A 23,745-nucleotide genomic window follows, 5' to 3' on the forward strand; every position below is an offset into this window, starting at 1 on the left:
GCGATTGGCGAGCCACCGATTCAGGGTGTCCACCACCTGGTTCTCGTAGTTGGCTGGGATGCGCTCCAGCACCCCCGCGGTTCAGAAAATGAATGAATGTTCCACGACACGTCAACCCTCCGTGACAGAGTCCTAATGGAACATCCCCTTTGTGTCTCATCCCAACTTCGAATTATTTTCTTAGCAATGAATGAATGATTTATTCCATTGTATCATGTTTTCTATAAATAGTAAATAAAATTGGACGCACATGCCACCCCACCCCTGTTTTTCAGATATTTATTTATTCCAATGCTTCTCTTCTGAGTTGCATGAAATGGATTGGGGGATTTTCAACTCATCTGCCAAGAAATACCGCAGCCGTGCTCTTTGGAGTTAAGATCAAGCGACGGCATCACATAGCAGCTCATATGCACTCAGTTATTTGGAAATCAGGAGATTTGAGTCAGAGTTCATTATCTCCTCAACAGGAGGTGCACAAGGTGGTCTGGTTGTCACTCAGCATTTATTGGTTCATTGTAGATTCATGTGTCGGTTTACAGCACTCTTTATTTTTTCCCCCAGATATTTTTATTCCAAGAACAAATTTGTGTATTTATAAATAAACACATCACCTGGCATAATGTGTAAAAATCCTGAAATCTTACTAAAATATAATGCAACACTCTTAAAAGGGAACTGATGGCCTTCAACGTCAATTTTTATAGGATTCGAGATGTTTCATAGTGAAATATGTTCATTTATTGTTTTACACAACCCAACAACCGTTCTATAACTATTAATAATTCATTAAAAAGTCATTTAATTTTAAAGAAGCAATAGTTGAAGTTAAATTGAAGTATAATTAATACATCTTTACAGCAGATAAAGACAAAAAAAGGACAGTGAAAAAACTCAGTAAGCTAATTTTTCCCCCTGATCCTGCAGGTTATGGTACACTGTGTAAAGGGTATTACATGGAGAAAAAAACAAGTACTGCATGCTGTTAGTATATATAATTAATGTCCATCTTGCACATTGACAAATAAAGAAATGTTATTATTTACCCATACCGTCAAATTGTCTGTTTAATACAACAATATAATGTAATCAACAAAGCTGAAACCTCCACAGCCAACTACACTTTTTGACACAAAAATAAGGGGAAAAAAGCTTAAAGTAACAATCATATGAATTCTGGCACTAGAAAGAAAGAAAAAAGAAAAAAACCTTTCCTTGGAAATGTTTAGTTAATATAACACATGCACCATAGCACAGAAAAAGAAAGAAAGAAACATTGTGAGAAATACAATAAAAGGAGCAGAATTAGGAACAAAGTGCTTTGTGATCGGATGGACTTAAAGATACAAGTCAATTGTTACTTTTGGTACATGTCTATCGGCTGGAGAAGCAATCTGAAAGCAGAAATAATCTTATTGGTTGAGTTAAACAGGGTAGATGATCTACATGGGTAGAAAGAAGCAGCTTTCACTGAGGTTTTCCATTTAAATGACGCTTACAACAGCTTCAATTTCAAAGCATTGCTACGAGAGTGGAGCTGCTGTAATTGGCCATACAAAACAGCAGTCTCAAATTGAATTCCTCAAAATAGAAAATGACCCAAATGGACTGTAGAGTATTGGACTGATCCAGCTTTTTTAGTGAGCTGCTATGCATATTGTGCACAGCGCTTTTAAAAAAAAATCATTTAGAACCACAATATTTTGCAGTGTTTTGGTATTAGAAATTATTTCATGAAAAATTCTTGCATCCTAATTGCACGTACTTGCTTTGTAACTGGCCATTTTTGGTTGCTTTTTAATGCCCGCGTAAAAACGTTTTACTTTATCCCTTTAGCTGTGGTTAGTCTTTACCTCAAGACTTCTCAACTCTCCAGTCTCATCTAAAAAAGCTCTGACGCAGTTGAAACTATGAAAATGCATGCCTTGAATTCCCTTTATGTGGTTCATGACAGAAATCCATTAAATTCATTGGAAAAACCTTTGGTTAACAATTAATATAGGATGAAAAACCCACAATTGTGACTCAATTCATATAAAAACTGAAGAGAATTTTCTTCCTAAAAGTGAAACAAAACCGTATGTTTTGACAAATAATGGTATAGCTGGTATTTCATGCACTGAACATCAAACCAAATGTGAAGGGATAATTTTTGGGTTTTCTTTCGTTCAGGGTTAAAAAATAATACTTGATTTTCTCTATCTGTCTACAACAACTCAAATAGTTAGCCAGCCTGCTGACATTTCTTGGATGAACAAAATACGTATATTGTATCTACGTACATAAGCTCTGCCTATTGACCTTCAACTCAACCTGTAAGATTATGTCCATAGTCTTTGTCCAATCCATAGTGAGGTCAGCGGTTTATTAACATGCATTGTTACTGGGAGTGGTCTTCTTGGGACAAAGTAGCTATCATATTCTGATCACTTTTGGTCCATAACAGCAGGTATATGCTGTTGTCTTACGGTATACTGTACTTATCGCTGCTCTCATTGGTCGACAAAGTGGAGTCGATATGTGAGCTGATGGCCATTGTCCCAGGCATACAAAACCTTCTCCTTGGGGTTATAATCAATTTGCGTTGTGAATGAGTACTCATTGGTAAAGACCAAACGTGGAGTGGCCTCTGTGTTGGTATGGGTGTCATAAGCATAACGGACCTCCCCTTCCTTCTGGTTGTACACATTGACAGCATACAAGACACCGCAGATGATGAAACAATTTCCGTAAGAGTTCCTCTTGAGACCTGTCCTCCAGGTTGTCTCTTTTTTCAAGGACAGATCTCCCGGGTCAAGTTTACTAAGGACGATGACTTCCTGTTGGTTGTAGTCGTAGTCCATGGCGGGATAGATCACCCACAGTCCACTTTCATCCACCGCAAAGTCAATATCAGAGTGACCTCTCCATTTCCATGGAGTGGTGTCCTCATAAACCACGTCATGCAAGAGCGTCCAGGCGGCCACGTATCGCATCTTCAGGTCATACTTGATAATGTTCTTTGTGAAGGCTCTATTGTAGTAGAAGGCGCCATTGTAGACCACGTGACCAGTGCCGATCCAATTGTAAGGAAGTTTGAAAAGATTGCTCCATCGTCCTATGGCAGGAAAATTGCACATTAGTTTCATATCGACTACTATCATGGAAACAAGACAAATAGGAAGAACAACTTTTGGATTCAAAGTCATAATGCATCAGACAAACTGGTTTCGGGATGTTTTTGCATCTATCCTTGTTAGTTTTCTGGTCCAAATGAGTTGCTTTTCACCAAATCACAAACTGGTGTTTATTATAACAAAGCACATGAGATTCCTCAATACAGCATTTTTATCCACCTGTGGGAATTGCTACACTTGATCTAATCTTCTGAACAGGGCTGTGATCCAAATTATGTGGCTTAATAAAGCTTGGGAATTCAAAAGTCAAAATACCAGCTCATGTGACATCTAATTGGATACATTTGGGGCATGCACAAAAATGCATTTGTGGGAACTTCACTTTGTGTCCCTTTTGTTGGCACTGTAGATATAGTGCAGCATTTTGAGAGCTCAATGTAAAGTCAACTGAATCAGGAAGTGTAGGAAGTGTATGATCCTCCTATGTGTTGTGGTAATTAATATGTTTCCCTGTTGTGTGTATGATGATGTTATCTCTCCGGTGCTAATAACAATGTTTGTACAATACCAGACTGTGTACAGACACTGTGTCATGTGACACTGCCAACATTTGCTTAGTAATACACTTCTGAACCGACATATGGTCTACATCTGGTGTCATTTTTGAAATAACCTCCTACAAGCCCTCGTAACCTTTCAACCTCAAGAAGATTGATATAAATTTGATCATCTAAAAAGCTCAAGGACAAAAACAGTGCCATTGAACACCCCAACCACCCACATCACTAGAGCCAACCCACACCGCTAATCCCTTCCTACTGGGCCCCGCTCGAAGCGAAGGCCAGAGCACATGTCAGAGAGCAGCAGGCATCAGCGCCACTCACCAAGCTAGCTAGTCATCCGCACACAGCTGTGAGCTCACCTCACTGCAGGATGCTCTGAATGGAAGTGAATTTAGAAAGCCCATTGTCCAAACACATCTACATCAACAAGCCAAATCCTATGAAGGCGGATCATCTTAACTTTTTTAAAGAGTGTAATCCAATTCCTCGGTTGATGTGCATGGAGACGGAGTTGATTTTCCCACCCTCTGGAGCAATGAAACAACCAAGACATGAATTCCTCAGATCTAAGCAGTTTCACAGAGAGCTTGCACAGAACGGGCTTAATTCCATTAACCTTACATCCAATCAAGCTCCTATTGTTATGGTTTTAATGGGCAGCCAATGTTCTTGTTATACTTCAAAACAAGCACTCAGTCTTATTAGAGAATGGCAGTTCGTGCAGTAATTACGATCCATTATTTTTGTATTCTTGATCATTTACATGTATATATATATATGTATTTTTTAAACTTGACAAAAGAATGGATGCATTAAAACAAACAAGTTTTGTTTGCATTAAGCAAGTTAACTTACAGTGGTTGTCTAGAACCAATTATGATACACAACAACTGAATGTATGTACACAGATTTATACAGATATTACTTTCTGAACATAGCAAAACGCAAGTTTTATTTTTCCTTATTGATAATTGAGTAATTTGCTTGTATTGTACCTCCAGCTTCCCACACTGGGTGGCAAGGTATGAGAAGATTTTAAGTCAATTCTCATCGCTTCTTTTGCTTGTTTTTCACCCAATCACACTTCACTTGTCAAGTCATAACAATAGGGTCAGTGTTTTAAAGATAGTGCTTGTTTTGGTTCACAGTGTTTTGGTGTTATTGAGGGTTTGTCTCCTACAGGACTGCAAAGATGTTTTCTGCTTCAAATATTATTGTTTTCAGTCATCACACCATCATTCAAGCTCAGAAGTTGTAAGAAAATTGCCAGACAGTCACACCTTGCTTGAAGTTCTCAAGGTTGCGAAACTCCACCAGATTGTTTCCATAGTAATAGTTTGTGACGTAAATCTTCGAATCTTTGGCCAATGGGTCCTTCATCCAGGCTCCTTCATTGCGGCCATAGCTGTGTTGCTTTTCTGGCTGTTCGATTGACGCTAGAGTGCCTTCACAGTGAAGGATTTTCCCTGTAAAAATATATTGGGGAAGATTGGTTTTTGCTTGTTTCCAACCAACAAAACAACCTGTGCACTTTGTTTTCGTACCTGCTCTGTGCAGAGTGGGTCGACTGTTGTTGTTGCTGTTGTCCAGCAGCAGAACAATAGTAGGAGCAGGCCTCTCTGTCGCTGCTGTACCTTGGCCGGCGGGGATTGTTGGGGTTGGTGCAATGGTGGTGGTTGGATTGATGGCAGCTGTCTTAGTGGTGGGAGGAGTTATGATGCTAGTAAATGGATTGGCAGCAGTAGCCTGTGGACGTGACGAGTCCATGGTTTCGAGAACCATTTCAGCTCCGCCGTCTTCAGATTGGGTTTCGGTGACATGATGCCGTGGGTATGTTTTGGCCAGGTTGTCTGAGAAGAAGCAGAGACATTGGTTGGTCAGATTTTGGGGACCTGACAACATATGAACAAGTAGTAATTACAGATTATGGTCCTGCTGCAGATATCTGTCTTGTTGGTGTTTTGAGTTACTGTACTGTAGACTAGTACTTTACTTAGATGTTGGCAAGTTACAGTGATTCCTTTAAATATCTGGCTGTTATTATCATGGATAAGTTTTTTTTGTACTTTTTGTCTCTGTCTCCATTTTGGATGTAAAAGTAGTAGAAGTCCTTATTCTTCAGGCCTGTCATAACATTTGTCATAATTGTTGTTATTTGGCATTTGACTAATTCCATTTAAACTAGTGATGTATTTGTCCTCACTACACAATAGACAAATTGACATGAGTTCCATAATGATGATAGGGAAATGCAATAGAAATGAGTAAACTGTGTAGTATAATATGAACATTTTCTCCGCCCCTCTCTCTTTTTTAGAGATGGTGGGAGCGATTGGGAGCAGAGGTCCTGGAATAACTATCCCCAGCTGGATTTTGACCGATGTTGATCCCATTCGTGGGCAGTTATAATTTGTAGTGCTGATATATATATAGCACCACAAATTACAGCCTCCATTGCCACTAAAATAAATAAACACCTCTCTCCAACCCATTCAACACAAAGTGAACATTACGATCCACATGAAGGGCTTACTTATTGCTGTAAGGTTGTATAAATATACAATTACATAATACTGATTTAATCCATGTCTTACTTGCACAAGTGTTTTGTCAATCATTTTCCAAATATTATGAAGTATAATGTGTTTAACATTTCATTCATAGTTTTTTTTCAGACTTTCCATTCTCTTTTGATGGATAGATGTGTTGTTACTTTTATATCGCTCTTGAATAACTGTGCATTGAATGGATTGCTCAATTCCATGTCCTGAGAGAGTAAATTCCGAATGAATGTATGGGAATTTTTGCAGGCGTAATTTATACAGGATCTAAAACCTTGCTTCAACAACGCCCCAGAACAAATGTTGAATCCCAGCTGTTGTGGTGGCACTGTGGTCATCAACAGACAACTTTGGAAACACTTGGCAGCTTTCATCCAAAATGGGAGTAAGTGTTTGAAATATCCTCTACGACATTTAACGCTCTTTAACCTCCTGAGGATAAATAAAGGTATTCTTTTAAAGAGGGGTCCAGCTCTTTGTTAGCCACTTCAAATATGGAGCCAACGTTTTCAATGATTTGAAAGGGATGACTGAGCACTTTGAGGCTCACATTGATGGCAGAACACCCGCTCTGACAGCGTTATGTGCGTGTGCCCTGTGCAAACGCAGCATACCTATTCACTCAACTAGACTTAAAGAGGATTGGAAGGAGTCAGGAAATGTTTTCTCAGTGTTGGTGAGGGTCCCCGGGCATTGTTGTGAAGAGCAGAGCCGAGGCATGTCATGGCCATGGCAGCGCTCCATTGACACAGCATTCCATTTGCGCCATGTATTTTGTCAATAAAAGATTTGGATTTCCTGCTCCCTGAACGCACAGCGGCATTCTAACCCGCGGTCTGCACCGGTTAGTTAAAAAGGAAAAAAAATCACGGATCTTGTGTTGTAGTTAAGTTTAGAATTTGGAGAACATGCTCATAAAATGTTTAAGCTGCTACTCTGAGTGACTGTCAAATAATGCTTAATTGCACGGCTGCTGGCTGATTCAACAAAGCATCAAGTGGGGTCAAATGAAATTGCTGGAAAAACTCATTTGGATCAATTCCAACGCTCACGGCGAATCACGCACAGATGATTGCACAAGGGCAGGAGGAAGAAGTAAACATAAACTTGACGATCAATGTTTGCTTTAGCTCTGAGAGGTTTGCTTTCAATGAAGTGCTGCACATATGTGGAAAATGAAACTTTCAAGATGAAAAGTCTCACCTCCTCTGACTTCGTCCTCATCAGACTTGGCAGCCTTGTAATAAGTAATGCCTCGGATCACACCTGGCTGGTGGCCAACCACCTTGGGTTTGGCCGTAGGATCAGGCTTCATTGCTTTCACGGGTTTGGTGACCTCCTTCTTGGGCTTTATGACTTTTTCTTTGGGTTTGGGAGGCGGTTTAGGTGCCGGGGGCTTTTTGTTAGGCGGCTTCACGGCCATCTTGGATTTTTCATCATGATTATGCTGGAAAAATCAAATTTAAGATCTTGTTAATACCATATACAATCAACTTAACACTGGAAACGATTGCAAAACAAGACTTGACAGAATTTTTCTCACCTGCGGTTTAGTGTCAGAAGAGTCTTTCTGAAGCAGCTGTAGACTGAGACCGGAGATTTCTTTCTTGATGCTCATCATGATGTTGGAGTAATTTTCATATCTTTTAAACTGGTTGGTGAGGCTCGTCATGCTGTCACGGACGAAATCATTCTCTCGCGTAAGGTTTGTCTTGATTGTCTGCAAAATGTAACATCCAACTTACTTGATTATTCACAGTTTTTAGGTATTTTGAATAGTGTGACAAAGGGATATTGTCTACCTCTTCCAGGGTGTTCATCTGCGACACCACCTTGTTAATATATGAATGGACTTTCATTAGATCCATGCTGTAAAGGGTTCCCTCCAGGAGGTCCACCATAGATTGGAGCTGGTGGTTGAGCCCATGAAAGCATAACAACTGTTAATCATTTTGCCTTGACAACTTAATGTAATCCGCACATCTGAGTTTGACACATATATCAGCTTAAGTGCACCGAAATACATTACTATGAGTAAATGTGCTTTAATGACCATCTACTGACATAGATCTGCTTTATTTAATCATTTTCAATGTTGGGGGGCTTAACTTCATCAACTGACCTTTAATAACTCAGGGGCCTGTTTCTTTAGCTTCTCCATCTTCCACTCATTCTCGCAAGGGTTGAGGGAGGACGGTGGCGCAGTACAGGAACACTTACAGTCAGATCCCGAGCTGACTGTTTCCACTGTATAAAAATCCTCCACGCGTACACTGCCGCTGCGCAGTCGCATGCAGGCATCCCGGCTCAAAGGTCGCATGATGCATTTACAGCGACAGTCGGAGCCCTCGGACACCATGCGGACAGGCTCCGTCTCTCCAAATATCTGAAAGCATGAATAAATCATTTTATTTTTTTTGTAAAGTGAAACTACTTAAATTCAGCATCATGGAATGCAACACAAATACCAAAGTATACAAACGATACTGCAATCCTTCACAGCAGTGCATGACTAGTTCAATAATAACCTCTTATGTATATAGTACACTGTCCAAATACATCAAAATTAATTATGGTGATTCCAATTTCCAAGTATTAAGCCACTAACCTCTAGTCCATGCCAAAAGGAAAAATACAAAAACATAACAAAACAAAAAACTGATTATACTTGGATAACTTTACTGTATCAGTGTTATTCCTTCTCCTATTGGCGAGTTGTACCACCCATAGACTGAATTGTATTGCTTCTGTATTAACTATTGTTATTTTTTAAACCGACAATATAAAGGCAAGGAGGGGAAAATTGTCCAAAGAATGATAGCTTGCTTAAAAAAAAACTAAAAACAAGTAATGTAAGTCTGCCCAAAGTGAACACACCCAATCAAATGAATAAAACCGATTTCTTCATTCTGTTTGAACGGTGACAACTGAGGCAAATTTGTAAGAACAAGAACAACAACTAAAGTTAATAGATCATTTAATGGATGATGTTGTCATAAACAGGCAGGCAGACCACACAGACTAGGCAATATTAGGATTTGATTTGCAGTCATGATGACAAGCATGAATAATAACACAGCAGAACTAATTTTTTTGTTGTCTTTGGTCCCAAAGCTGTTACGAACTAATTATTGGGTGCTCATTTTTCAGTTCTTTCCGTTTTTCTCTGTTATGTCAAGTTTTGGACTCTAGTTTTCTTCATTTATGGTCATTTCTTATCTATTTTGTAATATTTTATTTTTGATTTGTAAGACAGAAAATTAAAGTATTAAAAAAAGCAACTAAATATGTAAAGAAATGTAGCAAAATTGTTGGATGCTTGGTCTTTGCACTGGCTTTGGCAGCAAACTTTGCGGAGAAAGTAGTGGAGGGGGCTGATGATTGGTGGTGTTGGGGGCTCATTAGTGAAGGAATGCAGGGTGAGTGATGGGGGAAGGTGTTTAGCGGGGGTGACTTGCCTTCCATCCATTACTGTACGGATAGCGAGGAGGAGGGGTACGTCTGAAGCAGAGCAGGACTCCTGTGTGCAAAAGCAGACCTAACCTGACCCATGTCAAGTGAAAACACAGCAGGTTGACAAATGCTACAACCACATGAAAACAAGAGTGGATTAGCAGTTTAAACTTCTTTGTTTCGTGCAGACTGCTTTTGCCTTTGTCACCCTGTTAGCCAGACGACTCACCCTCTAAAATGGAAACATTATCAACCTCCTTCCTCAGCAGGTGGTTCAAATAGGTATTATTGTCCATTAAATGTAAAAAGCTTGGATTATACCCCTCTCTTTCCCCTACCAGCCAGACAAAACCAAGACTATCGCGAGTTCAGACCACATTTGAAGGGTCTTGGTCTCAACTTAGAGTCCTAAAGGTCTGCTTGCTTGTAGGTTCTCAAGAATTTCCGTCAATAACAGCACTTCAACTTCATTAATGCCCTTTCTAAAAAATAATAATAATAAAAAAATATGAATTTTTGTTTCACTCACCTGCAGTAAAGTTGCAATATAATGGGTATTATGTTCAATTATGCAACTTGTTTTGAAAAATACCATTTACATTTTTTTTTAAACTTCCAAAATAACAGGGCTCAAACCCAAAGTAACACGACACAATGGGTGGAAAGAAAAAAAAATGCATGCGAGCCACAGCAAGCTTTATTAGAACAATTTCTGGCAATGATGAAATCAACCTCCAATTGCACCCAGGGTTAAAAAAAAACCCATAAGATGTGCTATACAATAGATGCTGCATTAAAAAGCTTTTGCAGGCTTTAGTGTTTCAGTTGTGTGGCCCTATTGTATGCATAACTGTGCTCATATAAACAAGCATGTCCAGCCTTTAGTGCTTTGCCAGCAAGTAATTAGCTGCACAATGGTACGTTAAAGGCGAGCAGGCTGCAGCGTTGTCCTGTGTCAAACCTCAAATGCTCCCCCGTATGGTGCAGCTTTGTTTAAACACAAGTGTTTTCTTAGGACCACTTTACCCACAAAACTGGCCATGAAATAACATTTCACTAAGTTACTAGTACAGCACTTCAACTTAAAAGAACATAACTTTAAAGTGCCACTTCCTAGACCTTAAACACTTGTTAAAGGAAAAAATCCATGCCAAATTTTCTTTCTGACATTTTTTTTTAAAAGCAGATCCTCAAGAAGAATAGCCAAGACAAAGCTATAAATCAAGTCATCGGCACTTGGATGCTAATTGGCGAAACACAAAGTATATCAAGCCCTTACTGCATTTGAGAGTACATATCTACATTCCTGCTGCTCTTTGAATGTCCAGATACTCTGGAGTCTTTACTCATCACAGTACATTGTTATGTCAAACAATACAGACACAAATAACTACGTCATAAAACACTGAACTGGTAATCTTAGTTAAAATTGAATTCCTAAAAGGTATTTCTCCCTAAATAACCTAATATAGCAGGTAATTCAAAATATATAAAACATATTTTGCCTAAAATGACCAAGTAGTTCAAGGACTTTCTATGTAATTTAAGTGTTGTAAAATTGCTAATTTCAAACTAGAGTCAATATACGGTGCTGGATATGGTTTACCTATGTACATGTTTATAGATCATTTGGATTTATCCACTCTGTCTTTCAAGCCAAAAATGAAAAAAAAGGTCGATGATTGCTCTAATCGTCCATGTACAATGTAAGCGCTTGCAGAATATATCTAGAATCTATTCTAGATGCTCTAATGATGACCCAATCTTTCTCATTCACATACTCACTCCCATTTGCATTGTGCAAGCTGAGCCGAGTGGCTCGGTTCCAAGATCCACAAAGATGTCAAAAGGAGATGCCATGGGATTTTTCATGTGGAATAGAAGAACCAACTATGTGTTTTTCTTGCTCCTATAGGCTTTCTTTCCTCATTACATCCACAAAGACAGCACCGTAACTCAATGTAATCTAACGGTAGAGAGGGTTTGTTAGTTTGTTTATCTTCTCCAATCTCTGTGGCAAAACTATTTTGTCTGTTTTGCACAGGCCATCGGCCATTTGCACAGATTTTCCTTGGTTCACTGACTGACTAATAACCTGAGGTGGGATATAGGCCTTGAAGTCAGCCTGGGAATTTGGAGGCATGGAGACAGTAGTACAAGCAGAACCCCCAGCCGCATTTGGTATATCAGGATTAACACCAAGATTCACTGCTAAACCCCCCTTTTGATAAATCTAAAGTAACAATTACTGTATCTTTAAAAGGGCAAACTACAATTGTTGTGTGAACTCACAATGAGTGTACCTACAAGGGCAAATTGCAATTGTGTATTTTTAACACTGAGCATACAGATTCACTAATTTACTGCGGATGTAGTGCGAAAAAAAAACCATTGTCTTTTGGTGAAAGATAAATTACGCTTTGTTAGCCCTCTTTTCAGCAATACTTCAGAATGCTTACTCTAAATCAACAGGGTTTCAATCCCTTAGTGAAATGGTGGAATGCCCAAACAGCCATTCATGCAAATGTTGGCAGTGATTTGAAAAACAAGAGACTTGTAAAATTCATTTAGTCATGCCAAGTATTTGCCACTGTGCCAAGCACTGGACATAGTACACTGAGCAACTGCTCCTTTTTGTAGCCACTCACCCCTGACCTCGCACGGATTGTCTTTTGGTTTGTTTATGACCAAAACATGAAGCAGGTGCCCGTTGTGTTTCCCACGCCATTTGGTTGGTGCCCTCAATTTACCCCAGCCTCTTCTGAAAGGGCTTTGTTTTTGGTTTTTGTCTCTTGTACCAATTTGGCTTTAGAAGATGACTCTTCAAAAATACAGAAATTGGAGGAAATATAGAATATGACATCCTATATAAAAGCATGACATACAAATGAACATACATACATCCATTTTTCCCTATTCTTTTGCAGCTGTCTTGATATCATGTGTCACTATGCTGCTTCTTACATATGCCTCGACGTACGACATCCACCTGTTCGAAGTAGGTTACATTGGAGAAGCCATCAGGTTGTAGTTTAAAGCAGAATATTCCTCAGCAAGTTCAGTATTTTTTACTTTATAGCTCCCAAACAGACAGCAAATATGTTCAGAATTGGATTCTTTTTAATCGTGACTAAACGTGGACTGTGATAGAAAACTAGGTGCTGTTTATTTTTTGTCCTCCAGCTGTTCCCCTGTTTTCCTCTTTAATTAGGACTGATCCGTCAGCAACAACTCCTTACTTACTTCCTATAAGGCAGCTTTACTTTGCAACGATCTCCATACCCCCCCTTTGGTTGTATTTAGAGCAGACAGTCATGCACCATACTTGGGCATAGATGGGTGATTTTGTGATGTTGTACCTCATGTTTGGTAAACACCCCTCCCTCATGGTATGGTGTGAAGCCTGCACATGACCATTGTTACAAGTATTTTTGCTTCAATAAACTACTTCATGGTGGCAAACAAACTATTTTATGCTTAAAATTTATTAGAAAAAAGCAAGCTCTTTGGAATCTGTTTTTATAGAGACTTGCATTTGAGTTTTCAATTAGGAATAACCCCTTAGATTATATACTGGAAATGTGGATACAATTTAACAGTTATAAAATAGGATACAATTGTTGATTGATCTTTTTCTCTTGTCCTAGGCTGTCAAGGTTGGCTAAATATTACTGTTTTACAAAGAAGGGCCATTCAATCAAGTGGTATAGTGTCTGCAGACTTCTTGTTAGATGTGCCCATTGTAAAGGAATTCCTCAAAATGAAGAACTATTCCAATCTAATTTGATACTTGTTTAAAAAGAATAACAAATAACTAGACTCATGAAACAACACCAACTTTTTGACAGAATAGCACACAGATTTTTAAGTATTATTTGTCATTTGTTTCATTCCATCTTCCCTTACCTTGCTCTGTGAGGTCACATCCTTACACAGGACCAGTAGACATACCAACAAATTGGTGGATCTCCACATCATCTCTCCAGTGAGTCCAGCCGTGAACCTTGAGACGCAATACAAACCGCCGGTCAGTGCATTCAGCCTTTAAGTGCCCGTAAAGTGAAGGGCCCCTAATTCAGCTCCATTTCACGCAGGAGGATCATACAGTGAATGACCGGGTGGATGGAGTAGAGGTTGTCTGTTCTCCGATTGGGAGGAGCTAGTTTGCCTCCAACTTGGGTCTACAGAAAAGTTTTAAACAAAGAGACATGTGCTGTCTCATTAATAAAAGCACACATACTATTTATACTATAATTCATATTTGTGGCAAAATTGAATATTGTAATGTAGTTAATGCAAATAATAGTAAGAAAATCCAAGTCATGATCATCACCATATTTGTCATGATGACCATTATTTTTGTCGTTTGCACACAAAATTAATGAAGGTACGCAAGAAAAATCTGTGTGAAATCATAATATTTAATTGAGGAAAAGCTCTGATTTGAGATGACGTTGCAGTCTAAATGTCATTTGCGCCATCATGTGGAAAGTAATTGATTTGCTTCTTTTGGCCCTTTCGAACAAAACACTGACTTTAAATTCAATTTGCATTTTGCAGCAGTTTATTGCTTGCACGAAATTTCAAATGCATGCAAGGGTAATATGTCAGTGGGGAACAGTGGTACTGAGTCATTAATTTCATGCCTTGCTTTCTGGCACATACACTATTTTCAGCAGTCAGACTAGTATCTTTCAAAAAAATCATCTACATTTTTTGCTGTATAACTCGCTGGCTGTAAATCCAACAATAAACAAATGAGTTAAAATATTGATTTTGTATGAACAAAGAACACAATTTGGATGAGTAATGGCAGGTTGGAAGTAGCATGGGAATGTTGACATCTGCTGGACAGTTCCAGGAGAAACACAAGACACAATTTTGGGAATGTGACTTTATAGTAGCAGTGTATACATATATACATCATAAGGGGAGAGTTTTCCGGTCCAGTACACATTGGTTCATTGATCTCTCCTCATCCCAGGTGTTAATAAACACACGCCAGACTGAATTTTAATTTGTGAAATATGTTTTCACTACATATGAATGTATTAAGTTTAATATTTATGGCAACCTAATGTGGTGCATATGTTTTTTGAAAACAGAAGCAACCTTGAGGACATTAGTTTTCCAATGAGTAACTATATATTTAAGTGTTTATCTTCTCTCCCTGAAACACTACACATATGTAATCCTTTTACATTTGCATATGAAGACTGTCAGTCATGATATTTAATCAAACATCGTATGTATGTATAGGGATCTGTTTTTTTGTGTAGTGAGGAATGGGTTTAAGGAAAACAATCTTAATCTTAGTCAGAATCGTATAGATGGGTATGCACATTTAGATAGGTCAACGGTGGTAATGGTCATAAAAGTCAGTCGGTGAGGCTAAAGTTCCCACGGGCAGCAAACGCACCACACCAAGGGGGGTTGTGATTGTGTGTTTGGACTTCCCAGACTGGCTGGCACAAGCAGCAGTAAAGCATGGGACGCAGCATCGAGCGGTGAGGCGACCAGGCTGAGGACAGCTGGCCCTTAACCTGTACGTGTGCACCCACCACGTCGACCCTTCGCTTTTTGGCTCCACCTCGTCATCACCCGTTGACATTTATTCGGGTGTGGCGATCTAAGAAATAAAAAGATCGACGCGGGACTGATTTGGTATCAGTCCCCCGAGGATGGAGATAGAGCCGAGAACGAATGGGTTCGACTACCCGGAGAGAAGCAACCCCAAGCCGGTGAACGGTAGGCTAAAATCACTTTATTTTCCACTACCTGTCACTTAACTCGTGCATTGTAACTTGTGATCAACTTGATGGGCCAATCACGTCACCTATCCACACCTGTAACACAGATCTGTGTCCACTAATGAAAATGAAATATTTTTTGTCCCCCAATATATTGTTTTTTTCTTTTATTTGTACGTGCGCATGCTTGTATACTCCGATCTATTTCATTTATATGTTTTTTTTATTGATTGGGTGTTAGTGAAGTGACTTGGCTTTCCTGCTTCTGGTTCTTGTGCGCGTGCGCGTGCGCGTTTTAGGAACAGAGGTCGGAATGTTTTTATTTGGTGGTGGTCAGTCAGGCGCGGTTTGATCGTAAAAGGTGAACTTTTGAACTTGGGGGGGGGAAAAACACTGACGCCATTAGTCCCCAAATCCGGTGTTGCACGCGCCCCACTTAAATGGGAAAATGACTTCAATGAAGCTGATGAGAAGTAGAAGATGACAAATGTATATGAGCATCCCTTTTGATGTCGATCGTACCCTCTGCTGTGTTCTTGTGGCGAGGAGTTGGGCCCCGGGCCCACATTAATGGGCCTACTAACTAAATCACTCACTCACTCACCAACTAACTAACTGACTAACTAACTGTGCCTTACAGCAATGTCTGCCAGGCGCCAGTTGCATATTGTACCCACCTGGGGTGATTGAAGATTTATTGACATTTTCCAGATTAAAATTCCTGCAACCCACATGATGTGCACGCTAATTGTGAGGTTTCTTTGATGTTGTGCCTTTCATTCAATTGAAATAGATGACAAATGAATTATACAATACCTCCAATAAATATGATCAAAGGGTTTGAATTGTGTATTGGAACATTGAAAACGAAATGATTTGAATTATTTATGTCGTATACTCTTTAGATGAGGCAAAGTATTTTTTGTGTTTTTGCAAAAAAGATGGCGTATGTCTAATAATTGCCAATTACTCTTAAATTGGTTCACAATTGTTGATCATTTGATAATACTTTTGTCACTTAACCAAGATCATTTTTTTTAAAATTAACTGATCGATTTAAAAAAATATTTCTCTCAGATGTAGAACACTTGATCAATTTCTAAATTGGTGTCTAATAATAATTTTTCCTTTACTGCTTCATAGGGTAAAGTCCAGCTGGTTAACCCGTCACTCAGTAGATGGAGAAGTGCACAAGTGTTGACTGTTTAAGCCTTTCTATTACCTCACATTGTATTTTGAACAAAGCAGCTTAACCCCCCTTCATCCACCTTCTGTTGCAGCTTGTCCACAAAACCACATTTGAGGAACAAATTTAATTTTCATTGATGTTTGAACTGAGAAGAAATTACAATCTACCATCCTGCTCAATCAAGTGTTCCGGTTATAATGTCATTAAAGTCACTATAAGTAGAGGACAAAGCGAAAAGACAGGTTGCTTTGGAGAGACTTGCATATGTTTGGCCCTGGGGGGCCACAGGACGGCATGCTTTTGCAGATAGGTTGAAAGAAAGTGCTTTGTCAGCTCTTGCTTTGGCTGGGGTGGAAAGAAGTTGGCTGCGGGGATCTGTCCTATCCCTTGGGGCATGGTGAAGGGGACGGCTGGCAATGGGTGGGGCGGTGACAGGATGCGACCCCCCTTCTCCTGCCGCCAAGATGCTTGAATGATGAGTTGGGAGGAGTACAGTAGGGTAGGGGTTCACGTTGGAACTCGGCGTAGGTGTCGGTAAAGAGCCCAGGCATGCAAAAATGAGTAATTATTGAGAGGTTTACTCGTTTTTTTAAAACAGCCTTTTATTAATCACATCAATAGTTGCGAAATTGTTGCAATTAATCCCAACAGTCTGAAATTAACTACATAAATCGAATTGATGAGTTGATTTTATATTGCTCTATCATGTTATAATTTATGCGAGTGTGCAATGTAAGCCTAAAATATTATCAGTGCAAATTGAAAAATCAAGTGGATTGAGTTTCATTACATAATTTGAATTCCCATACTTTTCAGATCATTCTTTGACCAGGTTATTTAGCATTTCAAACAGCGCCAAGTGATTCATCTCACAGCACACTCCGTAACAGATGGTTAAACCTATTTGAATACTCAGTTTTCATTAATGTGGTTAAATGGTTCTTTGTTGTGTTTATATACCTGTATATCAGGTTATATTCATTTATTTTTAAGCAGATTTATTTATTATATGCCTCAGAATAAAATTTAATACAGCATCCAAAAACAAAATCTGCTTATTTTAACGTTGGGTTCTCATGAACCATGTTTAATTGGATAGATGTAGTATCATGTGCTCACCAAACCAAATTTATTGTGGCATTGATAATGCTGATATAAATCCATCATTAGTGCAGGGGACACTAAATGATGATGAAGGTCCCTATGTCCAAGAGGTGTTAAGGTGGAACATCCTTCATGCGGCTGTTTCCAGGCAACACACAATTGTATAGTTGCCATAGAAGTGTCCCATCAACACGACACTACACCATTTATTCCCCTTTCCATTTTTCCCTACAACAGAGACACAAATTCCCCAAACAATATTTAATGAAAATAAATTAAAACAGCCGGGTCAAAGTCAATTGACAATGATCTCTTAAATTTTATTGATTGCCAATTATTTGCAGGGGAGACACACTCAAGAATGCTGGAAATGGCTTGGATTATATTACCTAGGCTAGATCACATGTGTATTGCAGTCGGTCATCCACAGCCATCTTGCTTCATGTTTGTGTGGTTTGTTGTTGTGTGAGCGTTGATGGTCACGCGGGGGAGGTGGCAGCGAGCACTATGGGAACGGTGACCAGGGTCAGTGGGATGTTGCTCTTGAAGCATTAATGGCCTGCTCTGCTGACCTCCGAGTAACCCAGGAAAGTATTTACAGCCTCCACTTGATCCATGAGCTACAGGCTGCGTGGCAGTGAAGCTGCTTGCAGAGCTCTCCAATGGCTGAGTCCTGGCACGACCCAAATTGCCGCGGTGCGCATCGATTATACTTTGATGCATAGATGAGGTTGTCGAGGGAAATTGGCATAGTCATGCTAGTGAGGTGCCAGCTATGCTTTTATCAAGTTTGTGTGATATTCAACACACCATAAAGATCTACAATTTGAGTTTGAATTTAGGAGGAAGGCGAATTCACAGGCAGCTGCAAAAGACTGAACTTGGTGTGCCGAGTAGAAATGGCTTCCTTCGGAAATTTCTGGAGTTGCCACTTGGTTGTAAAGAACAGTTGAAAATGTTCCTTAAGTAAATTCGACTTGTTGCGCTCTGATGTTGCATCCACATTCTGGAGATAAGAAAGATATTTCTAGTGAATATTCTGTACTGGGCTAACTTTTCCCGTGATGAAGATGCTCCATGTACTGCAGCATCACATCCCCTCTGTGGTAACTCATTCACAGACACAGTCGAGGCTCCTCAATCATTTCACAGCCAACAGAAAAGATACACAGAACAGCATACAGTGATTCTTTGCAGGAATCTGCTAAAACCTTTTAGTTCAAATTACTAACTCGCACAAACACACTTTTGGGAGCTAAATGGGGAGGACTTTTGGTTTTGAAAAGACTCCAAGGTATTTATGTCTATTTGGTGTGGCGTTCACGTTGCATGACTTTATGGCAGTAAAATTACTCTGTAAAAACAACAATATCCAATTGAAAATGTCTATTAGCTGTTGACAAAACGAAGCTGTTTCAACAATAGATTTAATATAAAAAGTATATGCGTGGCTTTTAACCTTTTATTACCCTCCAGCGCACATACATAGCACCCCCTGCAAAACACACATACAATGGTCGGAGTTAAGAGGTCAAGAATTGGTGCTTGTCTTGACAGGAAATCCTATTTTACTACAGTTGCATGAAAGAATATATTGTACTGATATTGATCGACTTTTTTCCAAATTTAATAGATATGTCCCCTCGTGTTTATAAGGCAATGATGATTATCAGATGGCTGCCCGTGGCTTGAGTTTGCACAGTGCAGTATGCTGGCTGACTCTGTGAGGTAGTAAAACTCTGACCCCTGGCATGATGAAAGGGAAGTTGCTCCTTTGAGCGTGTCAAGCCACGGTGAAGAAGCCCCCACCCCGATGACCACAACGTGACCCTCGCTCGGGACGCCCGCCGGGATTAGCGCAGATAAAGACATACATTCATTAGCTTAACATAACATACGCCGATGACTGCAGAATGCTCAAGTCTGAGGGGCTATAAAACTGGCCTTCATCCTATTGTTTGATCTTGAAGAATTGTATTTGCTCTGCGGCCATCATTGAATAAAGCCACCCTAAACTGTAAGCGGGGTGGGGGCAAACCCTGTCACAAATTCCTCATCAATGATTTACGCAATTGCAATTTGCCCCGCAAATCGCACCACAAAGTACTTGATATCAATCCCATGAATCCTAAATGTTTCCCAAATTTGAATTCCTATTTTATGTGAAGCATAAATTTACTCAACATCTCCTCAAAGAAAAAAATGATTACTATTAGTTTTTAATAATGGCTTAGTTGGTAATGTTTTATTCTTTTCGTCTTTTTTCAGCAGTATTCTCTTATTTGTTCTTTCATAGAGAAGTTTGGTGTACTAGATTCCAGCACTAGTTAATTACAGGTGTGCAGTCAATTATGATTTTTTTAGAATCAGAAACGATTGCTCACCTGGTTGTAATATATTGTACAATTAACATGTGTACTTGCACAAATTAACACGTATTTTTGAAGTGGCAATGCCAATTTTGCACAATTTTTTTAGTACAGCAAATCTCAACCTGGCATGAAATGAATATTTTGTATTGGGAGTTGTATAGACAAAATTGAAAGAAAGTAAATCCATCATCACCTTCAGGTGTTTTTAGCGACGGAGATGCTGTGAACTTGAGTGGCGCTGGGATGCAACACCACAGGCTCTGTGCGCTTTGTCAGCCAGAAGCAGCGGGGAGGACAGCGTAGACATTGTGCTGAATTGTGTTACACACTTAGGTCAAGGGTCAGGTGTAGAGGTCAAAAGGATCACCACCGAGCAGGCTGTGAAACCAACCCTCAAGTTCCTTCACAATCTGTCATATGAAATTCATTGAGTATTGTTTCGTGTCCCTTTGCCCATTTTCAACGAACCAATATTGCCTTTGAATTGAAGCCACAACCACAAATAGTCAATAGTTGATATCGTTAATCGGTCCACCCTTAGGTTTACGTATTGCTGTAAGAACGGATACACTTTCATTTTTTCATACTGCCTCTGGACCTGTTTACTCACGAGGGTCGCGGGGGTAGTGGAGCCTAAATCCCAGCTGACTGGGCAGGGTATAACCTAACCTGATTGCCAGCCAATTGTTGGATAGGATGTACTTGTTATGCTATAGATATTTATGTATGACTTGATGGTGAAATGGTGGCTGGTTGAGTTTTGTTTAATTAAGTTCAGATCTACCTGTTTTTAAGGGGTTTATTTTTCAAAACCTATAGAAATCATTTGATTAACTGAATATATTTCAAACCACAACCAGGTCACAATTGTGGTGTAGGTTTTGCTTGTAACTGTGGAAAAATACAGGATTCTGATCAGATTGGACAACTAGTGTGCAACAATTTTCTTAGTACTATCATGTCATCAACATAATTATCATCAAAACATACATGGGCAGTCTGCTTACGTGTTTCTCAGCTCTAATAATGTTGCGAATATTGTGTACGAAAGGTTGATGATGTTAATTTCTATTGACAGAAGAGTGTGATGATGCAACCTGGGCGAACATGATTTTATTTGATTGCACTAAAATGAGGTTTAATTGCAGCTCCGCTGGAGTAGATTGTAATGGTGCCCTCAATTACAGAATGTGTCCTGGGAATATTAGCTTTCTGTGTAGGTTGTTTTATGCATTGATCATGTAATCATTCACATGGATGAAAAGAAAGCTGAAGAGAGACTGATACAATGAGACAAAAGGAAAGTCTCACAGTTAGAAAATGAGACAAGGTGAACAAAGCAATTGGCTTCACTGTTACTATGGTGGGAAATGATGAAAGATTAGGGCATTACCTCAAAATTTTATCTGAAAATGGCATGAAAATCTATGTGGCACTTACTTAACCTACATTAGATAAGTTTAGTTTTAAAAAAAATGAAAAATGCACTGAATATTGCCAAAACATGATATATTTCACTGATATATTCATTTAACATAATCTTAATAGTGAATTTGACTCGTGATTTTACACCTAAAATGTGTTACCTTGATCTAGAGAGGCACTACGGCAGGCAGGTGGCAGTAAAAGTGTGTAGACACATCTCACTTGGTTATGACCCCATCTGCTCGTTCAAAGCTTTTTGTTGTAAACTGAAACTCTTTAATGCCATGCTTCGGTGTCTTAGCTGCGGCGTGGTGAAGTGATGCCTCAGGGTTGAAAAGCTCATCTAAGCTTTGACCTCGCATTAGGACCAGGACCCATTCTGCCACAGTGGAGTGTTAAAACAATGGTCTATTTGTGTTTACTAGTTTCCTCCCATTCATCTTACAGTCAGGAGGTTAGATTGATGGATTGATTGATTTTGCCGAGTGCTGCATTCACTGAAACCTCAGCATTGAGTTTTGTGCAACCTCACAAACCATTTCCTCTATCAGCAAACCATGAAGGCAAGTCAAATGTCTAAACTCCAGACAATCGTTATTGTAAAAATCTTGTCTGAAGTCATCTTACTCTGTTTAGTTAATTTTTGTAATTACAAAATGAATCAAATATAAAAAGGCTATATATTATTCAAACAAATACTAAGATGGTCAGCCCCACTTGAATGCAATTTGGGACGTACAAAGAGTCACATGCTGACTTCAAATATTAATTGTATTTTTTTTGGTATTACTATCCACTTAAAATATGCTTGAATCTGCATTAATATACAACTAATTTTAGAAGAAACAAATAAGCAATTTAGTAAATATTGTTGACTTCCTTTAGCTTCTCTCCATTTTATTTCATTATCGCCATTTGTTGAAAGGGCCTTTTACATATTTGTGTAATCAGAAGCAAAAGTTATTGGTTTGAGTAGAACAGAACTGACCCACATTGTGCCAAGCTCCTCAGATATCAAGCTGACGTTACTCAAGGGTGGTCATGCATAACCTCTGCCATCTGGGAGTGAGAATCAGGGACAGTGATGGACTGTTAGATGCGGTGCACATGTCGGAAGGAGATTCCAGACCCCGCTAATGCTTTGCTGGCCGGCTGAGGATTTCAAAGAGCCGTGTACTTAGTGTACATTTAATATCAGTTGCATTTAAATCATGCTTGACACTTTTTTTTTCTTCTGCCCTCTTGGACACGCTGCTTTCCATCTGGTGTTTTTCACTGAGTGAAATTAAAAGGTTTGTATTGATTCAGACTTTTTATATAGAGAATTTAGTTATAGACGCATTTTTTTTTTGCTGAACACAGGATAAAAGTCTTTCTTATCTCTCCAACTCTTAAAAATGACAAAAATGTCAACATGAGTTGCTTTAAAGTCATGCAAATAACCTCCTTATCATCGTTCAAGAACTGTCTGGGGGAAAAAAAGGACTGATACAGTACTGACCCACTGCAGTAAATTGCAGAGTAGACTCTCTGTTCCACATCCAAAGAGGGAGATGTAAGGGACGCAAGTCTGTAGTAAGTTATTTTGATGGGAGCTGATAGAGCTGGAGGTTGTCGAGGTTTTAAAGGTGAAAGGTTAAAGATGCAGCGTTCCTTTGTCAGCACACAATGGGGCACAGCAGACCAGGCTCCGGCTATATTGGCAGCTTCTTAAAGCTTTCTTAGCCTCTGGCTAGAATGGTCAATAAGATGTCACGAGGATTAGCAACAGAAGACCACACACTGGTCATTTTCAATGCACAAAGCTACTTAACGGTACAGTGCAAACCAAAAACAAGAAAAAAGATGAAACCTAATCATCTACATTTCTGCAAAAATAAACCAAGTGCCTGATTTATGCCCTTCAATAACAGACATATTTCTATGTTAATGTTACTCTAACTCTGTTAAGGGTTTGCATCCTATTTCAGCTGACTCTGCTGCAATAGGTGGGGACAACTTAGATTGGTCGTTAGCCAATCGGACAATGTGTTTAGACTGATCACCGTTTAAACCGAGGGACAATTTAGACTACAGTCTTAATTGAACTGAACTTGCATTTTCTTCTGTGTTGTGTAAGGAAATCAAAATCCCCTGATTAAGTGTTGAGCATCATTTGTTTATTCCATTTATCTTATTTATTTCTACATCTCACCTGTTAGATTCAGAAGCA

At 39.3% G+C, this 23,745-nt stretch overlaps 2 protein-coding genes across 2 annotated transcripts in view; one reads left to right on the plus strand and one right to left on the minus strand.

Annotated features, from left to right (window-relative positions):
- Positions 1-531: 531 nt before the first annotated feature.
- On the minus strand, positions 532-13,792 carry LOC144195978 (olfactomedin-like protein 2A). Its single transcript, XM_077715913.1, has 8 exons — positions 13,600-13,792; positions 8,363-8,626; positions 8,043-8,150; positions 7,784-7,960; positions 7,444-7,687; positions 5,224-5,529; positions 4,960-5,145; positions 532-3,097 (listed from the first exon to the last, which is right to left on the minus strand). The coding sequence occupies exons 1-8, from the start codon at positions 13,669-13,671 to the stop codon at positions 2,493-2,495; spliced, it is 1,962 nt and encodes a 653-aa protein (XP_077572039.1). The 5' UTR covers positions 13,672-13,792; the 3' UTR covers positions 532-2,492.
- A 1,349-nt stretch (positions 13,793-15,141) lies between these two features.
- Positions 15,142-23,745, plus strand: part of LOC144195790 (nuclear receptor subfamily 6 group A member 1-A-like) — a 57,497-nt gene continuing 48,893 nt past the window's right edge. The window contains exon 1 of the mRNA XM_077715635.1: positions 15,142-15,441. Coding sequence (XP_077571761.1) covers positions 15,375-15,441 — 67 coding nt within the window. The 5' untranslated portion in view covers positions 15,142-15,374. The remainder of the gene's footprint in view (positions 15,442-23,745) is intronic.

This window comes from Stigmatopora nigra, chromosome 4 (assembly GCF_051989575.1).
Source record: "Stigmatopora nigra isolate UIUO_SnigA chromosome 4, RoL_Snig_1.1, whole genome shotgun sequence".
In the NCBI taxonomy this organism is placed as follows: domain Eukaryota; kingdom Metazoa; phylum Chordata; class Actinopteri; order Syngnathiformes; family Syngnathidae; genus Stigmatopora; species Stigmatopora nigra.